Source organism: Amia ocellicauda, chromosome 7 (genome assembly GCF_036373705.1).
Source record: "Amia ocellicauda isolate fAmiCal2 chromosome 7, fAmiCal2.hap1, whole genome shotgun sequence".
NCBI lineage: Eukaryota > Metazoa > Chordata > Actinopteri > Amiiformes > Amiidae > Amia > Amia ocellicauda.
Genome location: NC_089856.1, coordinates 7,623,261 through 7,647,418, shown reverse-complemented (window position 1 = coordinate 7,647,418; position 24,158 = coordinate 7,623,261). Strand labels below are relative to the sequence as shown.

At 38.2% G+C, this 24,158-nt stretch overlaps 1 protein-coding gene across 1 annotated transcript in view; it reads right to left on the bottom strand.

The window, feature by feature from the left end:
- The window catches only part of LOC136752657 (growth/differentiation factor 11-like), a 79,392-nt gene extending 64,384 nt beyond the window's left edge, over positions 1-15,008 (bottom strand). Inside the window, exon 1 of the mRNA XM_066708160.1 lies at positions 14,220-15,008. Within this exon, the coding sequence (XP_066564257.1) occupies positions 14,220-14,649 (430 nt within the window). The 5' untranslated portion in view covers positions 14,650-15,008. The remainder of the gene's footprint in view (positions 1-14,219) is intronic.
- Positions 15,009-24,158: the final 9,150 nt, after the last annotated feature.

Here is a 24,158-nt window from a genome sequence, read left to right as displayed (position 1 = left end):
GAAATCAAAAGAAGAGTTAAAATGACATGGTGTGCATTTAGATGAAACAGTCAGGAATTTAAATAAAAGTGTATTTGACCACTCCTTTCTACTACTATTGCTTAACTTAACCTAGTCATTAAACCTAAAAAATGACAGAGAAACACCAAACAACACAGAGGTTGGAATAATGTATGCTTGAAATAACAAGACGAGACACGAAAACAAATAAATGGATCCGAGTACAATCAAAACATAACTGAAGAGTGAAAATGTTAACATGGCAAATGGGCAAATTGCAAGAAAAACAGATAAGAGAAGGACTAAATAAGCTGCAGAATGGACTCCAAGAGATTACAAATGACCACGGTGACAACCACACAGAAGATGGGAGGATGAGGTCAGAAGCTGCTGGCAGAAAGAAAGAAAGAGATGCAGTAAATTGAAAATGGAGGGGAAGTGAAGTGAATTGACAAAGGCTGATGAAAACCGGTCACCCCGATGAGTACACCTGCCCAAAGAGTTCAGTGTTAAGTACCTAAGGGGAAATGTGAGGAGGGCTAGAGTGGTGCTTGCAAGCATAGAGAGGCACGGAGACAGAAGTGAGAGAAACTTGAACTTGATAGACACACGGCTTTGACCCTGCTTTGGCGACATCTCTGACTTGTGAACAGCCCTGGCACCGAACCCCAACAATAAAACCCACCTAACAACGCATAAAGTACTTACATTTTAATTATACAGTAGCATATACTTTCATACTGCATATATAGTCACCTCCAAAATGATTGGCACCCTTGATAAAGAAGAGAAAAAAAACTGTATAAAATAAACAAACAGTTAATGGGCTAGGTTGTCATTTTCCAACATATGGAATATAGTGTACTTTATTAATGATTCAAGGTAATCAACCAAAATTACACATTTCTCAAATTGTACTTATACATATACTCAACCAACAATATTAAGTGTCACAATTATTGGAAGGATAATGGCTCTTTTTCTATTTCTGTATTTTCTTTTATGAGATTGGTGAACACATGGGAAGAGGTCTAAGACCATTCCTCCATACAGAATTTCCAGATGCTGATCTGTGATATCTTTCAGTCTGCACTTATGGACTGTCCTCTTAAATTCAAACTACAGGTTTTCAATGGGATTCAAGTATGGAGACAGAGATGGTCATTGCAAAATTTGTATTTTATGGTCAATTAATCATTACTTTGAGGATTTGTATTTCTTTGAGGGTCATTGTCTTGCTGGAATATCCATTTTAGCCAAGTTTCAATCTCTGGCAGAGGCAACCTGGTTTTTGTATCTGGTACTTTGTAGTGTTCATGATCCCATTTACCTTAACAAGGGCCCCGAGACCAGTGAAAGCAAAACAGCTGCATAACATCAAAGATCTACCACCAAATTGTACAGTAGCTATGAGATTCTTTTCTGCGTACACATCCTTCTTTGACACCAAGTTCTGTAATTCTCCAACTATAACGCTTGGATTCTTTTTTGCCTCCCGAACCATCTTCCTCACTTGCGCTGGGGGCAAGCTACCCTTGCATTCTCTATCAGGCACTTTAATTATATCACTAATCATGGGAAATGGTAGCATTTATATTCTCATTGCCTTATTTATGAAGATCAGTAACCATTTGTGTTTACATCATTAGATTATACATCATTGTTACATATTTTTTACCCCGGGGAAACCAAGTGAAAGAGGAAGCCATGGAAGGCCACAATGCACTTCCTTAAAACTGAGATGAACCTAAAAAAGTAGAATGTTAACATAGATTTAATTGTGTTTGATTTTATTAATAAGAATCTTTAGGGGTGAATAATATTTTTGACACTTATCTTTTTGAGAGAAAAAAAATATTAAATAAAAGTTCTCAATGCAATTGTATTAGTATAAAATAATATTGTTTTCCCATATGTTTAAGCATTAAATATAGCTCATTACCTGTGTTGTATATTTTATGCAGCCTTTCTTGCTCATATGTATCAAGGATGCCAATAATTTTGGAGGGGACTGTTTGACTCATATACATAAAAAAGACACACAAAAAAAAAACATGAGCATGAGTGTTGCATGTGCATGTAAAATGAATGTGAATGTGAATAGTCTTCCTTGTACATATTTTATTTATATATTTATATATTTATATTTATCTTTAAAAATAGCTCGTCATTTCCTTGGAATGTCTCCTAAACAGAGGCTTGGCTGCAGGTGCTTTCACAGTGGGGCAATTGCCATAAGTTGTCCAATTATGGAAATGTAGGGGGAAATGACAAATTACTTGCAAACGTTTTCAAATGTATGGGGTCTGGCACTAGAGAAAGGGTATTGATGAGGGAGGAAGGCTGGGATCACGCACAGACAAGTGACAAATGAGGGCCTCATGGGGTCAACACCTTGCCAGGGCCCAACTGCACACACTGAAACACTTGACTTGTGACGCTCGCTGACCACTTCACTGGGCACATAAACAGCGGCTTTTGTTGAGTCTGAATGACTACTTAGGATACAACCAAAAACCCTCGGGCTCAAAAGCCCATTAATTCAACCCAATGTTATAAAACTCATCATCTGTATTGAAACCATTTGGTAGCAATGCTTAAAAAAAAAAAAAAAAACTATATAAAAACACTCATTGGTTTTGAATCATTGCTGCATACTGACAAAGAACACATTACTGGCTAGATATGAATGATGTTAATACATTGTAGGGTTGGGCTTTAACTTATGTAAGTCGGCAAAGAACTGACACATTCTGGACAAGCTCTGCAAATCAAGACTGGGTTTGCCAATCATTTCTGGCACCGAACATGTATGAGGGAGTGCCAGGAAGCGGGTTCACTGGGAATGAGAGTCAGGGCATCAGAATTCAGCTATGGTCTGATCAATCGCTGGAGATGAACCCCATTGAGCTTGTGTGGGCAATACTCCAGTGATACACCAGTAATGGGTTGGTACCATCGTTAACAGCACAACAGGTTTGGCAGTGAAATCTTATGCCTCTAATGAGTCAAAGTGGTCTAATCTGGCAGTTAGGGGTAACACAGCGTAAGGACAATGGGCTTTTGGATTTGCATTATGCGGGTGATTTCTCGTATTTTTAGTTAATATGTGGACCTCAGTTGACCGCTCCAGTTAAGAATGTAAAAAGGTTTAGAACAAGAGGAGGCAATTTGACCTATCATGTTTATTTTGTAGGTAGTTTGTATTTCTAGATCTATCAAATGTTTATGACCAACAGTCAGTCCTGAGAGTAGTGCATTTCATGGTGGAATTAAAAAGTGATATAACTGGGTCCTTGGAATCTTGATGACCAACACTTAATCAGTAAGATAGTCTGCTCTGGGACATTTAATAGGCTCTTCACCTCTAGTTCTAACTTAGACCTCACCTCAGCAATGTACTATTCCGAATGCATGTACTATGTCTACATATGTTTTCAGGTATATCTGTTTTAAAAACAACAAAAACAACAACAAATAGCTTTACTAAAAAGGGATTTTTTTCTCATTATACCACACATGCTTTACTCTTTCATATTCATATACAATTAATTATTATTTCAGTATGGTTTAAAAATGTACAAAACAGTACAACTTTAGCATTAATCAAATACATGCATTTATATCCCAGCAAATACATTAATCTTCAGAATTTAGCAACATACTCAATATACACAAAACACAAGATGGAAAATAGTATTATCACACATATTATCACACATATATGATTTATTCTTAATTAGTAGACAAGTGATATGTGGAGTTATTTAACTCCTCGCCCTTCACAGCCTGGTTCAGGATCGGCTAGTCAAAATTGCCAGGTGGTAACATGCCGCACCGCGCCAGCCTGGTTCCGGGTCAATTTGGATATGCCAGTGTAAAAGGGACAGAGCTCCTTCTCATTTATTGATTGCTAGGAATATTGGGAAGTTGGTGGGAGCTTACATTTTTCCTAGCTGGTTCTTCAGAGTAATGATGAATTTGGGGAGTGTCATATTTGCCCGTAACATTTTTTAGAAACTCCAATTTGCAGTTGTTTTAAAACAAAAAAACATACCTCATTGTATTGCCACACACTTCTACAGACAAAGATGTCTGGGCAAACTTTGTTAACCCTACCATGTAATGACCTGACCTAGGGCCGGATTAAAAACATTGACTAACTTGCAAAAAGCAAATTACAAACCTGTACACCATGTTACATTGTTGAGTAGAAGAAAGTAGCATCTTACAAATAATGAAGCCACCACTGAGTACAGGTGTGTTGTTTTGTATTAGCAGGTATGTCAAAGTTTTGACTAAATCCCAGCCCCATTCAGTTCTTGGAAGCTAATCAATGCTGGACTTGGTCAGTACTGGGAAGGGAAACCAGCAGGTGGCCTACTTTCCTCTGGATTACAAATTCCCAACCAATGCTCCATTATGGTGACAGAGGGCACTGTCCCATAGAAAGTGAGACTTTTAACTTTTTATATTGAATATAATATGGTAAGAGCAAGGGTGTTTATCCAAGTGTCATAGCCAAATCCTAAAGCAGGTAATAAGATCTTGACTGTTTACAATTCTCATACCTGAACTTGGTTATGATTCCTGTTGTTTTCACTCCCAACCATCAGGTCTCCCTTCAGAACTAAATGTTCATCTCAAACGGGATTAAAAACTCAGATATTTTAAGTTGTTTGTCATTAACCATTAGATAGAAGCTACATGGAATAAAACTGCAAAGGCAAAGACATGTAGATTAAAGGGAAATGGCAGCCCAGTGGAGTTCAGAGATAATACAATTTATATTATTATTTCTAAATAAAAGCATAGTTATAAAATAGTTATAAATGCAAATGAGATAGGTTGAGGACTTTAAACACTATTGTGTCACACATGGGAAACAGCCCTGAGGGAAGACCACATCATCAAACCAGAATGGCTTAATGTTAAGAACACACCTTTCAGACATACATTGGTGCAGGGCTGGAGTATGGGAGCTTTTAAGCACTCTGGCAAGGAAATAATAATGATGTTACTACTATATAACTCACAATTATGATTTGCTATATTATTATTATTTACATTGGATAAGGATGGGCATATATTGAATCATGTATGAAAGTTTATGGAAGGCGTTTTCAATGCAAATGCTTCACTAATCACACTGAACAGCTACATCAGTTCTTTACTGCTCAGTGGACTACTGCTTCAAACACACTCAATGCACAGATTTCTCCCCCTTCAAAAATGTACATGAGAAATAAAAACAGCTGTGCAACTTCTGAGAAAATATGTCCAAGGGACTTGCCCTTCATAAAAATCTACTAGCCCCATCACCATCCCACAAAATGCACACAAAAATTGCATTTATACAACTAGCTTTTATACAACAAAGAAAACATTGACAATATTTTACACAGAATTATCAATACTTGCTAATTTTCTTAATGTTTATGTACTATTGATAAAACATTTTATTGCTCCATAAGCAATCTTGCGTTATTCTGGTTGATATTTCCACAGTTTGTTACTGCATGACCCAATTTGGTGACTTCAGAATATACTGTAACGTACCAGTGGTGGGAGGGGGTTCTCTAAGAAATCTAAACAATCATTTGTAAATAGGTGTTACTGTGTTAGTGTGAGTGCATTCCAGGGTTCATTACCATTGTTGGTGCCCAAACTGTGTATGTCAATTTGATTGAGGTTATCCTATTTGAAGGGAATAGCGGATGGTGCATGTTTATGATTAGTTGTTGTGGCACCAGGGCTGGGACAGCCTAGCTAAGGGATTAAATACAGGATGCCCCAGCCCGCAAAAGGAGGTTCCTAGATTAGGAGATTCTTAGGTTGTTATTAGCTGAAGGTGCTGGTTGTGGGAAATGTGTAATGGGTAATCTGCCAATATAAGCCTGTTGAATGAGTCTGTGTCTCTGAATTAACTGGGCATTTGAGAACTGCAAGCAATAGCATATTCTCATAATGTCTATAAAAACCTGCAAACATTACAACAGCACTTGCTGCAGCTATATGGATACAAAATAATATATATATATATATATATATATATATATATTTTTTTTTTTTTTTTTTTTAACACACAAGATTATTACAAGGTGGCAGGTTGTGAGAATTTAGGAACCTTACTTGTCCAACAGGCAAGCTGTATGTCCTGGACACAAATTTTGGTGTCTCGGGCATTAGACATTGCACACCACTGGACATAAAATACATATCAATAATATTGTAAAACAAAAGCATATGACTGGGCCTCACATCATAGTTTATCTCTCTTCTCTACTACTGCTACTACTACTAAAGTCTAAAGTGAATCTGCCTGTGGGAACTGGGGCACCCCTATATATCCCCTTGCCCCCGTGATCCTGTCTCCCCAATCACTGCCCCCCCCCATATAAGATGTTAACAACAGTCAGTCTTCAGACAAGTATAAATTGTGTCCATAATAATTGGTCAATTAATGTGATGGACCTCAGCAAGGTCCTAAATTACCCAAAACAATGTTAAACTCAGTATGGCCAAAGAAAAATCAAAAATCACATTGTTTATTTAGACTCCAAAGAAACTGAAATCTGATATATTGATCTGAGAAGTATTAACTTATATTACAATGTACATTATAGCACTAATCTTAAACTAACAATTATTCTAGGTAGGGTAGTCCAACACTAGTGCTAATTGAGGTCTGTGAAGCCCACAGTATTGGTTATTGGTGTGGAATACTCTACCTTACCTAACATTGGGCAGCAGATGGGGTGCTAATGTGGGTCTGTGAAGCCACCCATACAGTGCCTTGCAAAAGTATTCAGACCCTCTGAAGTTTCACATATTGTTGCTTTACAGCTTGCAGTCATGACACTTTGAAGTAGGCATTGATATGTGTTACACAACCTACTCGACACATTCAAAGCTGAAACTAAAAGAAAGATAGATAATAAATATTAAATAAAAATGGCAAAATGATTGCATAAATATTCAAATACTTTGCTGTGGCAAACTTGGTGCATAAAATAACCTTAAGGAGCCATACAATTACACCATTCCACCATCCCTACAGTCACGCCTGGTGGTGGCAGCATCATGCTATGTGCATACTTTTCTTCAGTAGGGACTGGAAAGCTTGTTCGGATTGAAGGAAAAACAGATGGAGCAAAGTACAGACAGATACTAGAGGAAAACCTGTTTCAGTCTGCTAAACATTTAAAACTTGGGCGAAAACTCACCTTTTAGTAGGACAATGATCGAAAGCATAAGGTCAAAGCTACACTGGAGTGGTTTAAGAATAAGAAAGTGAATGTCTTTAAGTGGCCCAGTCTACATTTTGACTTAAATCCTATTGAGATTCTGTGGAAAGATATAAAAACTGCTTTCTATAAGTGATACCCAAGCAACAGAGCTTGAGCAAGTCAGCCAAAAAAGTTTTACAAAAACTGCACCAAGATGGTGTGCAAAGTTGAGGGTTGAGGGTTTTGAATACATATGCAATCAACATATTAAATATTTTTATCTTTAGTTCTTGCTGACATTTTCTGTAACTTATCTCACCCCTAGAAGTCTTCAGTGCCAGCATTCAAATTGTGTTTGCATATTTTTGTAACTTCACAAAATGGGATGCCATATGAAGGGTCTAAAAACTTTTGCAAGGCACTGTAAATGTATTAACCTCAATAGAGGTTTTGCTAGCCAAAAGTATCACTCAGAGACCTGGGTTAATCCTGAGTGACACAAAATATTATTATTATTATTATTATTATTATTATTATTATTATTATTATTAATGTTAAAAATACAACAACATACAATACAACGGTTTCCAAAGTTTGAAATGAAAAAAGGAAGCTTTGAGGATTATATGGCCAGCCAGAAAGCAACATTACTAATATTTTAGTGGGGAACACTAAAACACTGAAGATTAGACACAATATGAACAACAATACAGTATTTTAAAGATAATAGGGGTAATAAAATTGTAAAATTAAAAGCCCACGAAAATGAATTAAATGTAAACTTGTTTATTTGAAAATGTATCCTTCAAAGCCTTCCAATCCAGTCAAATCATCTCCATCTTTTTACACTGCAGGACGAAAGGACTTATGCAGAAGCGCACAAGCATCCTGCAAGTCAGAGGGGTTGTTCCTGTCCAGAAAGCTGAGAAACCCTTGTCAATTTCTAACCCCTAAGAATTCCACACCAGCACAACGACTAAGTAATTACTCTAACAGGTGAATTACATGATTGCAATTTAATGAGTGTAATTTACAGAAAGCAATTATTATTAAACGTGTGATTTGTCATCAGATCACTGTAATTTAATTGTTATATGGACATAGATTAACAACACTAATTACAGCTTTAAAGACAGATAGTTGCAGCACAAATAAACATTGACTGCGACAGTCTAAATTATGGGAAACCACAGCAATTATGGTGAATTAGGAGTAACACACAATTCATGCCATTCCTCTTCTGTAATCATTCTCTTGAGGGATAGCGAGTGGCTCGTGACACTGAGCCATGTGTTCCCTTTGGCACCTCAAACCTTAAGGAAACGTACACAGAGTGAGTGCACATGCAAGAGCTTAAACCATATGCCATTCAAAGACCAACGGTCATATATCTGCCTTGCAGTATCAAAATTAAAGGACCCCAAATATTGGCATCATACTCTTAAATGATTTGATAACATTAGAACAAATGTATTTGAAAACGTACAAAAAAGGAATAGGACATAGGTAAACACTCTGGATCTGTTTGAGCAGAGTAATAAATCTCACAGAAATCTCAATTAGTTCTGTCAACAAAGAATAATCTTAAACACACTGATAAAACACTATATTATGATCTTAACCTCTTATCAGATTCAGAGTAATTGTTTCCTAATAATCTAGCAGTGTACAAAACTTCCAGTTTAGTATCTAAATGCTTGCAATCAGACATGCTGGTCTCTGCATGAATTGTGATCACTGTTCCTTGTGTTCGCTATTGTGGCACCTGCTAGATTTGAAAGTGACAGTGATTCTTAGCTTCACTGTGTTAGAAAACACTTACTGTAATAGACAGGCACAGCTGTACAATTACCCCAAAGAAGACTTTTGAGACAGGTTCAACTGTACATATAAACTTATAGAAGACACTCTTATATCATAATAGACGTGCACAGCTGTGTTTTCTAGAAAACAGAAGACACTTATATCACCAGGGCTAGGCCCAACTGCACATATTAGCTTGTAAAACCCAATCTAATATCATAAGCGACAGTCACAGCTGTACATGCTAACTGATGCAAGACACACGTATGCCATAACAGACAAGCTCAGCTGTTACACTCTTTTTAATAATAGAATATTATCAGTTGGTGAACCAAAAGTAATACACTACTTTAAGAGTAGAGATAATAAACCAAACATTGACTTTAATAAATGGTAGAATATGACTCCTCAGGAAACTGTACAATGAGGAGGAAAATCAGTTAGAAACAGTTGCAAAAAGCCCATTGTATTATGCTTTTCAGAAAATAAACAAGGTGGAAAAATTTAAGAAAACAATATGAAATAAACTTGTTTATGCAGTATTTCCATATGTGTGCATACTATGAAAAACATGAAAAAGTATACAGATAATGGGTGACTCAGTTTGGAGGTGAGTTTTTAGGAAGTTTTTATTATATAGTACATATTTGTATTTGTTTTACATATCATATTTTCTCTCAAATCAGGCACTGTGATTCAAAACAATCATTAATATTGCAAAACATTTTTGTAAATTACCTGGGAAAATGTTAATTTCTGATCCCATTTGTTTTTTGCAATTGCTCAGAGTCAAGTAGTGAAGAAACAGTAGTGCATGATGGATACTTAATTTTTCACAGAGCTTTAAGGCCTCACTTAAGTCATGACAGACACCCTATTGCAATACACTGCTCAGGGTACCAGGACTGCATTGAGTGACCAGTTTGTGTAACATACGATATGGAAGCATGATAGTTAACTCACACACGAGCCAAAAAACTGGACTGGTGCCCAGTGTGTCAGATGAGCAGTCGCCAGGTTGAGCCGCAGCCACACGAAGTTGCCAGTGTCAGACCCACTGAATACCACATCAGTACACAATCAAAAGAGATTGCCAAAACTCAAAAAACTGGCTACATTGCCCAAAGTAACTTGCCTAAATTGACCTGCACAAAGGCAGGCAGACTTAACAAGATGGGTTTTGTCTTAAAGACTTTAGTAAGAAGATAAGCAACACTCACATTGTACTGACTTCAAAGGGGAACCACTGAACCTCAAAATGTCCTTATAATGTGAAAAAATAATCAGTCAATCACGAGACATTGCAGATTGTAAATCTGTTTTGCAAATTCAGATCAAAATGTTTATTCTCTATAATTTCTTCTTATATTTTAAAATTATTATTTAGTATTAAGCTGTTTATAATTTGTTTTCAGTTGTATGCATGTCTCAGTGATGTAACATGTATTGTCCCCTTTCTGCATCTGCATGTTATGCAACATAGATTAAACCAAGGGCCGGGGGGGAACCTTAATTTGCTAGTATGATTTTTGCATCTGTGAAAATGACACTTTATGCAATATGTTTTATTTAAATTCATACAGTGAGTCATTTTATCAAACCACTATAATGAAAAAATGCTTACAAAATAAGATGCATTTCAAAGTTTCCTTCTGGCATACTTTGCAGAAGCATTTGTGGGTATTTTTTCAATACAATAGTAGTCTCAACAAATTGTACTTCACAAATATAGCATATTGCATTAAGTCTACTGGCTTGTAATAAGTAATAACTATTTTTATATAATTTTAATTGATAAATACAGAAAGAACATGGATGCAAAATGAATGACAGGTTATACAGAACAATGTGATGTTTTACTAACGTGTATATGTATGTAATCTGTTTAACCACCTGGCTTGGGGGTCTGCATTTTCATAAATTTGTGTGTGTGTATGCGTGTGTGTGTGTGTGTGTGTGTGTGTGTATCAAGTTATACAAACCGCTAACCGCAGTGATGGTAACATGTGAACAGTTACATATTAATGGGAAACTAATATACAGAATGCATTATGCAATCCGAATCAGCACAACGTGGACTGCTTGATAATCACTGTAGAAGTTACTCAGTGGAACACAAACCTACCCTTGTTCAGTCTTGCAAAGGATTAGTTTACCCAGCTTTTCGTTTGCCTTGTGCAGAATATATTACGTGTGTAAATCTTATTGAGCACTGGCGATTCTCCGCTGAAAGGTCACACACTGCCTCGAACCCAATCGTTTATCAGGTGTAGTATCATAAATAAAAACGTATACACGTCACATGTACAAAAGCAAAAGCTATACAGAAGTGCTGCTCTTACAAACAATAGCAGCTATTTGGACACACTTGTCCTTTCTGCGCAGAGCAGCAGGAGTGCTTGCTTATAAAAGAAGTACTGTAGTGCAGCTGTTAACTGTAGCCTACTAACATTTCTGCAACTTTTATTATGCAATGTCCCTGTTATTATCTATCTATCTATCTATCCATGTTCAGAATAATTTAGACACCAGTTGATGCCATTTAGACCGCTTCTCTAGGTCTGTCAACACCACCGGTACTTCACCGCAGTAAAGTTATCTTGATATTTGATACGAGTTAGATTTTCGACTCGTGTTACCAGACATGAATGAAAAGAGCTGCATCTACCCAACCACAACAGCTAGCATTTTCACATCAACTCTCACATGAAGAAGACCAATCGTGAATTCTTTCACAACCTCTGTTTTACTTGTGAATCTTAAGAATAATTTGTGAAAATCAATAACATCGCATATGCAACAAAACTCCAGGAATCATTGAAAAATAAATATGTCTCACCCTAACCACAGCAAATATAGGGTTAACATATACTTTTATTTAAAAAAGACCAATTGTGAGTTGTTTCACAATCTCTGTTTTACCTGTGAATACTATGATTTGTGGCATGCCTGAAATTGCTTGATATCCCTAACCACCACTAGCAACAGTGTATCACTGATGCTGGCATGCATCGGGTGCTCCCACAGTTAAAAATAACTTCATGTGAAGAAGACCAGTTGTGATTTTTTTCAAAATGTTTTGTACCTGTGAATAGTATGGACATACAATTAAAACAAATAATACAAACACAAGTAATAAGAGAGACACATTGGGAATCACTTCACAGTCTGTTTTATTTATCCTTAGTAATCTGTTGTGAAAAGCAATAACATCTCTCACACACCTAGGTCTTCATGAATAACAAAGACAATAACAACAATAACAAGACATATTCATAAACACAACTAATATTTCCAAAGACATTTGAAAGAAACCTAACATAAACAGAACCCTAATAAAAGCAACAAATTGATTTAAATCAAACTATATACATTACTAAATAACACCATAACAAAATAAAATCTGATTCATATTGACAAGGAATTTAGGATTAACTCTATACTGAGCCAAACTTGGTTATTATTATCTAATTACTAAAAAGCTAGTTTCCATTTTGTCCATGTATATAATGTGGCACTGCACTGCTACCATGCCTAGGTGGCCTCTAGTGCTCATTTATAAACAAACAGGACACCACCAGTCATCTTTCTGTTGTTTTGCCTTTTCAAATTAACCTTCAGTCATTTGGATGCAAGTGGTGTGTAGCCATTTCTACACACTATTACACTGTATCTGAAAGAAAGTATATACATGGAATCATAGTTACTGAGGAGCATATAGAAAGAGCTTGATGTGAGAGCTGATTATATCTATCTATCTATCTATCTATCTATCTATCTATCTATCTATCTATATACCTGTCATTTAAAGCTTTCTTTGTGTGTGTGTGTCTGTGTGTATTCCACAAATCAACTAAGATAATGTCCAACAGAGTACTTACTTACCTTTCTATCCAAATAACTTTAGAAAAATAGTGTAGACCAAACACATACATATGTGATTTTATCTTTCTTTATTTACTGATATATGGGGAGGGGGGTTCAACAACGTCCCTACATCAACAGCTGTCTTTTAACTTGAAAGTTGGTTTGAACACGCTACCTATTATGGTTTGGGCCATTTTACGCATGGCTATGTGCACAGATGCGGTATGGTATTGATTTTCACGAATTATTCTTAAGATTCACAAGTAAAACAGAGGTTGTGAAAGAATTCACGATTGGTCTTCTTCATGTGAGAGTTGATGTGAAAATGCTAGCTGTTGTGGTTGGGCAGATGCAGCTCTTTTCATTCATGTCTGGTAACACGAGTCGAAAATCTAACTCGTATCAAATGTCAAGATAACTTTACTGCGGTAGGTAACCACAAGTAAAACATCACAGACGTAATAAATATCACATTTGATTTACAAAAACATAATTCGTGCATTTTCAATTACTTAGTCTTGAAACCTTTTTCAGTCCATTATTTCGTATAGGTCGAGACCATTTCAAACAGAAAAGCAGCAGTTAAGGTATGGACAAAACTTCACACACCTGTTATTACCATATTCATGTTTTATTTTTAAAGCTTAAGGGTTAAGGCTTTAAAAATGAAATGCACATGAATATGTAATACATTTAGAAACAGTGAAGACACTAGCACATACTTCAATTAATGTCCCTCTCAGGCTGTACCAGTTATATTAGCAGCAATGCACATTACTGCTATGTACTGATATATAGCAAAAGTACAACAGCATAGCTTTACTTTGTAAAAATTTAACAAAGCCAAGCGTCACATAAGTAAAGTTTCTGTAAAGTGGTTAAAAGCAACACAAGCTCGCTATACAGTGAATCCAAAGGGAGAATAATTCAGCACCCTCGCTAGTCAGCAACATCAACAAGAAACTGGACAGAAATCTGATTATAACTATAAAACAGCTTATATATAAAATAGGCACTTTCCGTTTCAAATCGAGACCCAGAAAATGGAAAGATATCGTTTAGTTCATTCTCGGTTTAAACTCGTTCCCACGTTTTGACAAGCATAAGCTACAGCTGATTTTCTAACCCCAGAACGGACAATGACCACAGACAAACTCCAAACCAGTGCTCGGGCTGACAGTGCAGGACTGCCTACCCAGACTCGGGTTCCCTTTTCCCATACCCTGAAATGCACACATTTCCCCCCTTACAGTCTGCAATAATCATGCACATGCGTTCAACTGCGCCAGTACACTTTCTCTTTCAGCAATATGTACTCACGCTCCGAAGCCATCGTGATGACAGACTCGGTGGTGGCGTGATACTCGTCCTCCTCCATGAACTCGTCCTGTAAGGAAGCGTCCCCTTGGAAGTCGTGGTGATCGAGGAGCTGCTGCAGCGGGGGAGCCTTGGGCAGCAGCTGGTTCACCACCTCCCGGCTTATATTAGGCGCCTGCTTGAGCCGCAGTTTGCTAAGGATCTGGGACTTGATGGTCTCCAGTCGGAGGACCTTGCTGTGCTCTCTCCAGACACATGCCGTGCACTCCTGAGCGCCCGGCTCCTCCGCTTCTGCCAACAAAACCCCGGCTTCCGTGGGCACCTCACTCACTGGCTGCAGGATGATGGTGGGTTCATCACTGCCCGACAGTCCCAGCACAATAAGTAGCATCAAACACAGCAGAAAGTTAGACCTAAGCATGGTGCTGGTCATTTGTGTGTTGTTGTTGTTCTTCTTGTTCTTGTTGTCGTTTGTTTTTCTTTATCTTCTCTTCTTCACTTCTTCTGCCCCAAAGTTCCTTCCCTGGTAAAGTGGACTCCACTAGACTCCTTGCAAGGCTACTGGTAATTAGCAACCATTCCAATATTCCCAATAAGAAGAAGAAACGGTTATCAGCACTATAAACACTGAAAAAAAATGTAGTATAATAAATACAATATATGATGCGTCCGAGCTTGTATGCAGTACTTATTACGCGAGTCTGTTTTGAAATTGGTTTATTGGTTTTGTTTTGATTGTACAGCTGGTCACAATTACAATCATCAGGAAATGTGTGTGAATGAATAGTGTGCAGGCAAGTCTAAAAAGGGCTCTTTTTATATCACAGCTGCTCCGTGTCGTATTCCGCCTCTATTGGCTGGGAATGCAACAAAAGGCTGTAAGGTCTGTCACCAAGTCAAGTGAGAGAGAGAGAGAGAGAGAGAGAGAGAGAGAGAGAGAGAGAGAGAGAGAGAGAGAGAGTTTCAGTACTGCCAGAGACCCAGTTCACATTTCGGCGTTAGTTCCTCTCCTAGTGTTCAATTAAAAAAAAAAAATGTTCAGCAGTGGATGGACAGCCTTGGGCCGTTACACGTGTTCCTCCTTAGAGTTTTGTGTTCTCGTAAAATTGCAATAAACTGGTCCAGGATGTAAACTGAAATAAATTTAAAACTGAGCTAGGGGAATAAGAAACGTCCACCATTCATATACTGAAACAAGTACTATTCAATTATTAAGCGTATACACATACAAGCAAACGTGTTACTAAATTGAAACAGTAACCTTATGCATCATGTTTTCTTATGATCCCCCGGCATATTAACCTAGTGTTCACCCACAATGACTGTAATTATATTTTCTATATGCAGATAATTACGCAAAAGTGTGTTGTGAACGACAGCTTATTTCACTGAACATAAAGGTACAATTATCAACTTGATTGTAGCAGAATACATTGTATTATTATTTTTTTATTACAGCTAATGCAACCACCCTAACGTTTCTGCAACATTTAACAACGTTGCTGCATCATTAAATTGTTCCCTGGGCAGTAACACGCAACGTTTCTGCTACATTTAACGTTGTAACGTTAAATTGTTACTTATGCTATGTTTAACATTAGTTTTCTAATTATTATTAAAATGCTCTGTAAAAGTGAAGTGGACGAATGTTGTAAAATCAACTGTGCATACACAATAATATGAAAAGATGTAGTACACCGCGGTGCTTGCTTGATGTATTGGGGGTTAACTGTTAGAGGTATTCATAAAGCATTAATTATTAAACCCAATACTGGTGGCATAAACGCTAGTTTTTCGTTTAAAACTACAGAAAAAAAATCGTATTCTTATTTAAGGAGCATAATTTATTTACATGTTGTTGTGGTGAATGTTTCCCCCTATCCCTTTCTTGTGGTCACTGCTTTTAGAGACTTACTTTAGAGATATTGTATCTGGACATTTCTCAGAACCTGAACCATTCTTCTCTGAGGTACCTGCTGGATGGATGGCAGACCTTAAAGGTAAATTGTGTTCAGCAGCAGAATTATCCCGAACTAGACCTCGTCATGTGCTTTATAGGTAACTACTATTGAGCAAGGGCAAAATATCTCAACATATTCACTATATAGACCACATAGCGAAAAAAATCTTATGGCTCCCGAAGACTAGCAGAGTATCAATGGTACAGTGTATGGTGTGTTAAGGGTGGACCACTAGGTGGCAGTCCCTGTTTCCTTAATTTCCCCACTGCAACAGAAAAAACAAACTCAAAGTAAGTCAATATGGTCATACATATAGTCAGGAACTATGAAAAAGGTGAAATGGTTTTCTGAAAATATCACATGGTATTGCTGTACTCAGATATCCCAGAATCTTGTAAAAAAATTCAGGATTACAGGATTTTCTGTTCAGTTATTCAGTGTCTGGCTTCCACTTGGAGTGCTATAAGAACATAAGAACATGAAAGTTTACAAACGAGAGGAGGCCATTCGACCCATCATGCTCCTTTGGTGTCCATTAATAACTGAGTGATCCAAGGATCCTATCCAGTCTATTTTTAAATGTTCCCAAACTATCAGCTTCTACCACATCGCTGGGGAGTTTGTTCCAGATTGTGATGATTCTCTGTGTAAAGAAGTGTCTCATGTTTTCCATTTTGAATGCCTTGAAGCCCAATTTCCTTTTGTGTCCCCGGGTCAGTGTGTCCCTGCTGATCTGGAAAAGCTCCTCTGGTTTGATGTGGTCAATGCCTTTCATGATTTTGAAGACTTGGATCAAGTCCCCATGTACTCTCCTATGTTCCAGGGTGAAAAGGTGAAAAGGAAAATACTATGGTATTAAGTAAAGTTATGTTTACACAGTTCACATTCTTAACTTGTTCTGGAAATGCAATGTGCAACAGAAAGGCAAATACACTGTTTATTTCTGGTTTTTAAAGGGTAAAGGAACTAGCCTGTATGTCTTGGTTAAATTTCATATAAGGTTTGAGAGCCTAATTGGCTGAATAATTCCTCTGTTCTCTACTTAATCTGATGTGTTAGTTGAGTTACTGGTGCAAAATGACTGTCACTATCCCACAGGATGTTGCAGTTCAGTGGAGGATGAAGTGTTTTTGGATACTTTCAGATTAAAATATTTATAAATATATAAAAGTTATAAATGCACAGTATAATCATTATTATAATGCAGGTATATCTTGATTGACCTTCCAACACACCCCAAACCCTGCTTCTTCAGCATGTTAATGTTTGCTTCTTAATCTGACACTCCTTTTGCATCCACTTTTAATTGACAACTATCAGAGTTTAAAAGGTTTATATATCCGTGTGTGTTGGCAAGAGTGTAAGTAAAGTGTACATGTTCTGTTCAATTATATCATGTTAGCATCTCTTGAAAGTTTAACCTTCACAAAATAATATGTCCAAAGACCAAAGGAGTGCTCTCTCAGTGTTTGAGGATGTGACGTATCATCACTTATTTGATAGTAAAACAGACAACAAGCTACAAGAGCACAGGATATGTCTTCCCTGTGACAACTCAGGTAATAATTATTTTCAGTTGTACCTGAACCTTAATGTCTAATAATTATAAGAAGAAGACTACATGTGAACTGGAGGGTTTTCCCATGGTTTATTTTGAAAATGTGTAATCACCAAACTCAGCACTGTGTTAAAAGGTAATTAACACTGGCCAGATTGTATAGAAAATGTACTTGTGAAAATGTAATTGAGGCTGAGATGTATTTGGAGTTGCTTCTTCATCCCTTGATTGCTTGTCAATTGGTTTTATTCTGTTTTAGAGATTTAGTTTTAAACCAGGTAAGTTTTTGTAGATAATCTTCCTTTAACTAAAACTTGGCTAAGGCCAGGGGATACCACACCACTGGCTGAGACCTGCCCATATGGGTTCTGTAACTATCACAAGACACGTCCCTCCAGTCGAGGAGGGGGCCTAGGTACTATTTTTAGTACTGATCTTTTCCTCACCACTAAACCTATATATGAGGTTTGAGATGCATTTGCTAAATCTGAAATGGGTTTTACCCTTGGTAAAAGTTTCTTATCTTTAATCCAACCTGTATCAGGTCCAACACATTGACATAAATACATGCTTGATCTAATTATTACTCGTGGCACTGACATTACATTTTTTATTATTTTCTATTTTAATTCATGTCAGACCACTACCTGATAATTTCTGAATTTAAATTTCTCACCTTAAAAACGTCTTGTATAATCTTGCCATTTTGATGCTACAGCCACGGCTAAATGTATTAATAGACCTTACATTTTTAATAGATTTTTGTCAACCCTTGGTGTGGTCTTACTAACCAAAATATGGTGCTCATTCCACCTACTATTACTAAAAATTTGATTATGGCTTACTAGAACAATTACAATAACTGACATTAGGAGACAGACAGAAACAAATGCATCCACATGCATCATGCATACTAATATCTCTTCATGTACTACTTGGTGCATGCATTTCCTTGCATCATTTCACTTAGCTAGTCATCAAGATATATATTCTTTAATCTCTAGATTAAAGCCTACTGCAAATGCCCTAGATTACCTACCATCTATGCTATTAAAAGAAAGAATCTCAGTGACTGTGTATCCCATGGTAAATATAATAGGCATTTCTTTGTCCTTTAGAACTCTGCCTGATGCATTAAAACTTGCTATAGTCAAACCACTACTTATCAAATTTAGATCCCAATAATCTGAGAAACTATAGACCTATTCCTACTCTTACTATTCCATTCCTCGCTAAAATAAAAAGAAAGTGATAGCAAATTCAACTGCCCTGGTTTCCCTCTGTAAATAATATCCATAAGAGATTCAGATCAGTTTTTCACCCCAGGGCCCAGTACAGAAACAGCTTTAAGCAATGTACTATTCTGACATGTGTAACATACTGTAACTATTATTGTTCTTTTAGATTTAAGTACTGTCTTTGACACCATCAACCATCAACTCCTGATAGACTGCCTCCTAAACCTCAATCCTATCTAACAAATAGATTTAAATATGTGCAGACAAATAGAAACAAAAAAACATCATGTTTATCAGAGGTTAAACGTGGAGTGACACAAGTCTGTCCTCAAACCAATGCTCTTTTCACTCTATATGATTCCACTGGGCGATGCCATGCATAGACACAATATCATCTTTCACTGTTATGCTGATGATACTCATCTGTGTGTATCTCTGAAACCTTATGATACTACACCTATAAATAACTCTCTACGCTTCTCTGAAAAAAAAATGCATTGCAATATTTTCAGTGCTAAACGTCAATGGCTTTAACTTTAGTCTTAAAATATTAGCACATAACCTAAGTGTTATATTTAATCCAGACATTTGTATTTCTTTAATGTGTATATATTTTAATAAACACATTACAAATGTAATCAGCACATATTTCCTTTAGCTACATTAAGATGCTTTCTTTCTTTTCAGAATATAGGGAAATTAATAAATGCCTGTGACACATCTAGGCTAGATTACTATAATTCATTACTTATGTATAGTTCATTTTTTTCCATCTGTAGTCTTCAGTTAGTCCAAAATATAGCTGCCAAGATTTTAACTAAAAGAAAATATATGATCATAACACTCCAGTTCCAGCATCCCTTCACTGGCTCCCAGAAACACATAGAATTGATTTTCAAGTCCTGCTATTAACCTATAAAGCATAAAATGGATTATCCAACAATCCAGCTCAGATATGATATAGACTTTCTGTCTCAGCCTTTATGTCAAGGCTGAATACCTATTTATTTAGTTTATCATTCCCTTCATTGTCCATAGTCTTTAGTGTTGCTGATGTTTCTGGACATGTTACACATTAACCTAGCTTGTTATTCTGCATCCACACTGTACTAATATATCTCTTTTGTTAATTTTGCATGGATGGCTGCTCAGAGCCAAAGTGGCCAGCAGGTATTTCAGTGGTGACTGTCCAGAGGTGGATTCTAGCTGTGTGGTAGTAATGATTCTGCAGATTTGTTCTATACAGGAAAAAGATAATATGACAATACAAAAGAGAAAGGCTTTTTGATACTATTATGGATCCCAGCATAATCATACGAGGAAACTGCAACTCTGTAATCAAGAGAGAACAGGGAAACACATCTGCTGTTAACCATCAGTTATTGTTTATTTAAAATGGATGAGCAGCACAATGTACATTTTACTTCTAAAAAAACTATTATTATTATTATTATTATTATTATTAAACAAAACATATTAAACCCACGCAAATCACCACAATATCACATTAGTGTTCATATTCTAGTTATTTACACATTTACACTAAGTAAATAATATCATATACCACCATATGAAATATATTGCTGTATGCCAGGTCAAAACTGAGTTACAGCTGCCCCCTAGAGGAAAGAGGGAGGAACCGGCGGCATATACTGTATTCATGTAATTACCCTCTCTGTTACTTTCAATATTTTATAAGGCATACAAACAGCAATAACAAAAGCAATAACAAAAAAAATCATATCTCCCTAATGCAAATGGTAAGTCCCACAACAGTGAGAAGAACAAGTGCACTCACATAAAAATATGCACAAATGCCAACTTAAGCAAAGTGTGTTCACACAGTCAGTGTCGTTGCAGACTTACAGTTTACACAAGCATTACCAAAGTGCAGTGATACAATTCAATATTACATTTCCAAGAAAACTCCTATTCCTTGATAACTCATTATACTTTCACAGATACATACAAAAAACACAAGCATATTTCACACACTGTAGCACAAATGGTAGTTTCCTATCTGTAAAGTCTCAGGTTGATAACCTCACAAGAAGCTGAAGTTAAATAATAAACAAGATTCAAACCTGGGAATATTTGTTGCCACTGAGTAATAAAGACATTGAATTAAATGCCTCATTTCCACTTCAGGTGCATTTGGGATAAATGGATAAAAAATGGATTTCTTAACTTTTTCCCTGTGCGGCAAAGTCGGAAGTTCTTCTCCTGTGTGATGAATCATTGCTTTGTTTCATCACGGTCGCCACTCTTTCTCCCCTCTTCTTTCTGATGTGTCTGCTGATTAACATGCATCATTATTCTCAACCACAGATAAAAGGACATTTCTTCACGTTTCCTGAACTTATTCAAACAGATCAATTGAAAATGAACTTCGACTCTGTTTTAAAGCACGCGCCTGCTCTGAGTAAGGGCTTTGTTAGCCAGGCAGACCATGTCTGTCTTTGATGATGGGGATTATGTTGGTTTAATCTATGTCTTTGTCACATGAAGTGCCAGAGCACATACCTTATTCATTTGATTTTCATTAGTTTTATTTTTACTTACTGGTTGTATAACTTTGTTGTTTAATGTTTGAAGTGTTTTAATTTTTTTATGTGTTTGGGAGAAGCAAGTGTTGCAGGAGGTGGAGGCCTGGAGCAGAAGAATGTGGAAGACTCCACTTCCCTCGAAAGCATTTCTTGCTGTTTGACTACAAACCCCATAAAGTCCACCATTCAGTCAATAAGCAGCATGAGCTGCTTCTCAGTTTGTCTCTCCTAATAGTGCAGGGGGGGAAAAGAAGGCTTGGCAGAGGTGAGCGCCTGCTCAAGCACTGTGGAGTGCGGTGGTATCTGCTCTTATGTGATGAGCTGCTGCGAGGGTGTGGTTGATGATCTCCTGGAGGTGGCAGTAGTCAGTTTTATTTTTATTTTCTCATTGTCCGGAAGCCGAGTTTCAGTGAGACACAGGCACACTTCCGTCGACATCAATGGAAAACTTGATGGTGTCGACAGAGAGTGGAGATTACGGAGTTGGCTCAGCAGAAGTTGACTATTGATCGAGCTAACTCAGAAAAAACGTGTGGAGACTGTGAGAGAACTACCAGCACACCGGGACACACGCCTTGGAAAGGCACAGACCCGAGGCCTCAGCACATGGGTTGCAGCTAAAGCAGAGAAACATGGTCAACCCAAGCAGGAAAATAATACTTAAATAATAACTAAAATAAAATAAACAACAGCCGCTGTTGATCGAAATCAAAGCACTGTGCATCCACACAGACACAAGCTCTGGGTTTTACAAAAAACACCAAACACTAGCACTCACACACACAAGACGCGATGCCTACAAAGGAGACTGGTAGAACCATACACAAATCTACAAGCATACACACATAGTGTAGACCCAAAGCCGGGGGCAAGGGTAAGGTGTTGTTGGGTGGAAGGTGGCTATAGCAATGCTAAAATCAAGCCCATTGTATAGGCCTACTGGAGGCCTACTTACTTATCCATAACACGTAAAACAGTAGCAGCGGCCTCCTCCTGCACTGGCACAGCCAGGATCTGGGCCACAGACCTACTGTAAAAATGAAACACAATGAAAACAGAGCGGGGCAACAAATCAATTTTGTGCCCTCCTCTTCACAGACACAGCGGCCTCCTGCTCAACTAGATAAGCTAGCATATGGGCCGCATATCTACTTTACAGGAATTATATACACACAGCGGGTTAAACATAGCATAGCTATGGGCCACAGATCTGCTGTCCAAGGAACTATGTACATGGCGGGGTACAGGGCAAAGCACATGCACTCCCACAACCTAACAAGCAAACATTATAATAATGAACTAACTCTATATAAGACGACCTTGGAAAGCAACATGCCTGCAAGGCCACGTGACAATCACAAGACCAGGAGCAACTCACATGGTGCTCGACTGGAAGGCATAGTCCAGTAGGAAGGGAAGCGGTTCAGCGTAGATCCAGCCAAGATACTCACCAAGATGTGCTAACAGGGAGAGACAGGGATACAAGAGGCCAGGAGTCTGTGCTTTATAGGCCAAAATAGGGTTCCAAATGGCGGTCCCATCACATCCAACCTGTAGAACCAAACAAAGGTGTGTGGCAAGGCCCAGCTCGCAGCCACACAAATGTCTGCCAAGGGGCTGCCTTGAGAAACATGGAGAAAGCACTTTCGGGAGGAATGTAGGGATAGGTCAGAGCATAACCCTGGCCCCATCTCCCGGAAAACAGGACACACAAAAGGTGTATGGACAGGGCGTGTAACTCGCTCACACGTTTGGGAGACGTGATCGCCATCAGAAACGTGGTCTTCAGCTACACTAGCTTGAGGTCAGCTGACTGCAGTGGTTCAAATGGGGCCTTGGAAAGTTTGTCAAGCACTACATCAAGGTGCCACGCAAGCAGTGAGGGGGCATCATGAGGAGGCCTGCTACCTGTGCACTCCCTTCAGGAACCACGAGGCCAGAAACTGAGACCCGGGAGGCTCGGCATCGATCTGGGCATGTCACGTGGAGATGGCCACCAGGTACACTTTGAGCGTGGATGGGGACTTGCTCTGGTCCAACAGCTCCTGCAAAAAATGAAAAATGGCCCTGATCTGTCCTGCCAAGGCGAAGGCCTTGTCTGCCCGAGCCTGGATTGGGGCTGACGCCAAGTGGTTCCAGGAGAAATGTGACCGCTGTCCCCTCTCGGACATGGAGCACGGGGGCAGGGTCATTGAAGAAACTCCATAGTCCATTGAATGACAGCCTCAAGTGGTGCAGCGGCGGAGGCCTGAGGAGACTTCTCCATCCTTGAGGTACACCAGCAGCTGGGATGCTTTTGCAACAAGTGGAGCGCTTAGCAGGACTGGCCGCTGTTAGCACGTCTCCACCTGGCAACACTACTCAGCAAGGAGGGCGACTGCACACCACCACACCACAACTCTACTGAATCGGGGCGCTGGGAAGAACCAAGGGACACATCACCGGGTCGTGCCAGCAACATGGGAGGTCCAGAGGTTGAGGTGCACTGAACAAAAGCGCTGCGCACTGAGCACCAGAGTGCTGGAGGACAAATGCTGCATGAGCTGAGCAGGCCTAGTCACGTCCAGAGGGCCCAAGGGTAAAGGCCTCCAGTAGGCGCAGGGCCAGAAACACGCAGGGCCCGCAATCTGGACAGAGAG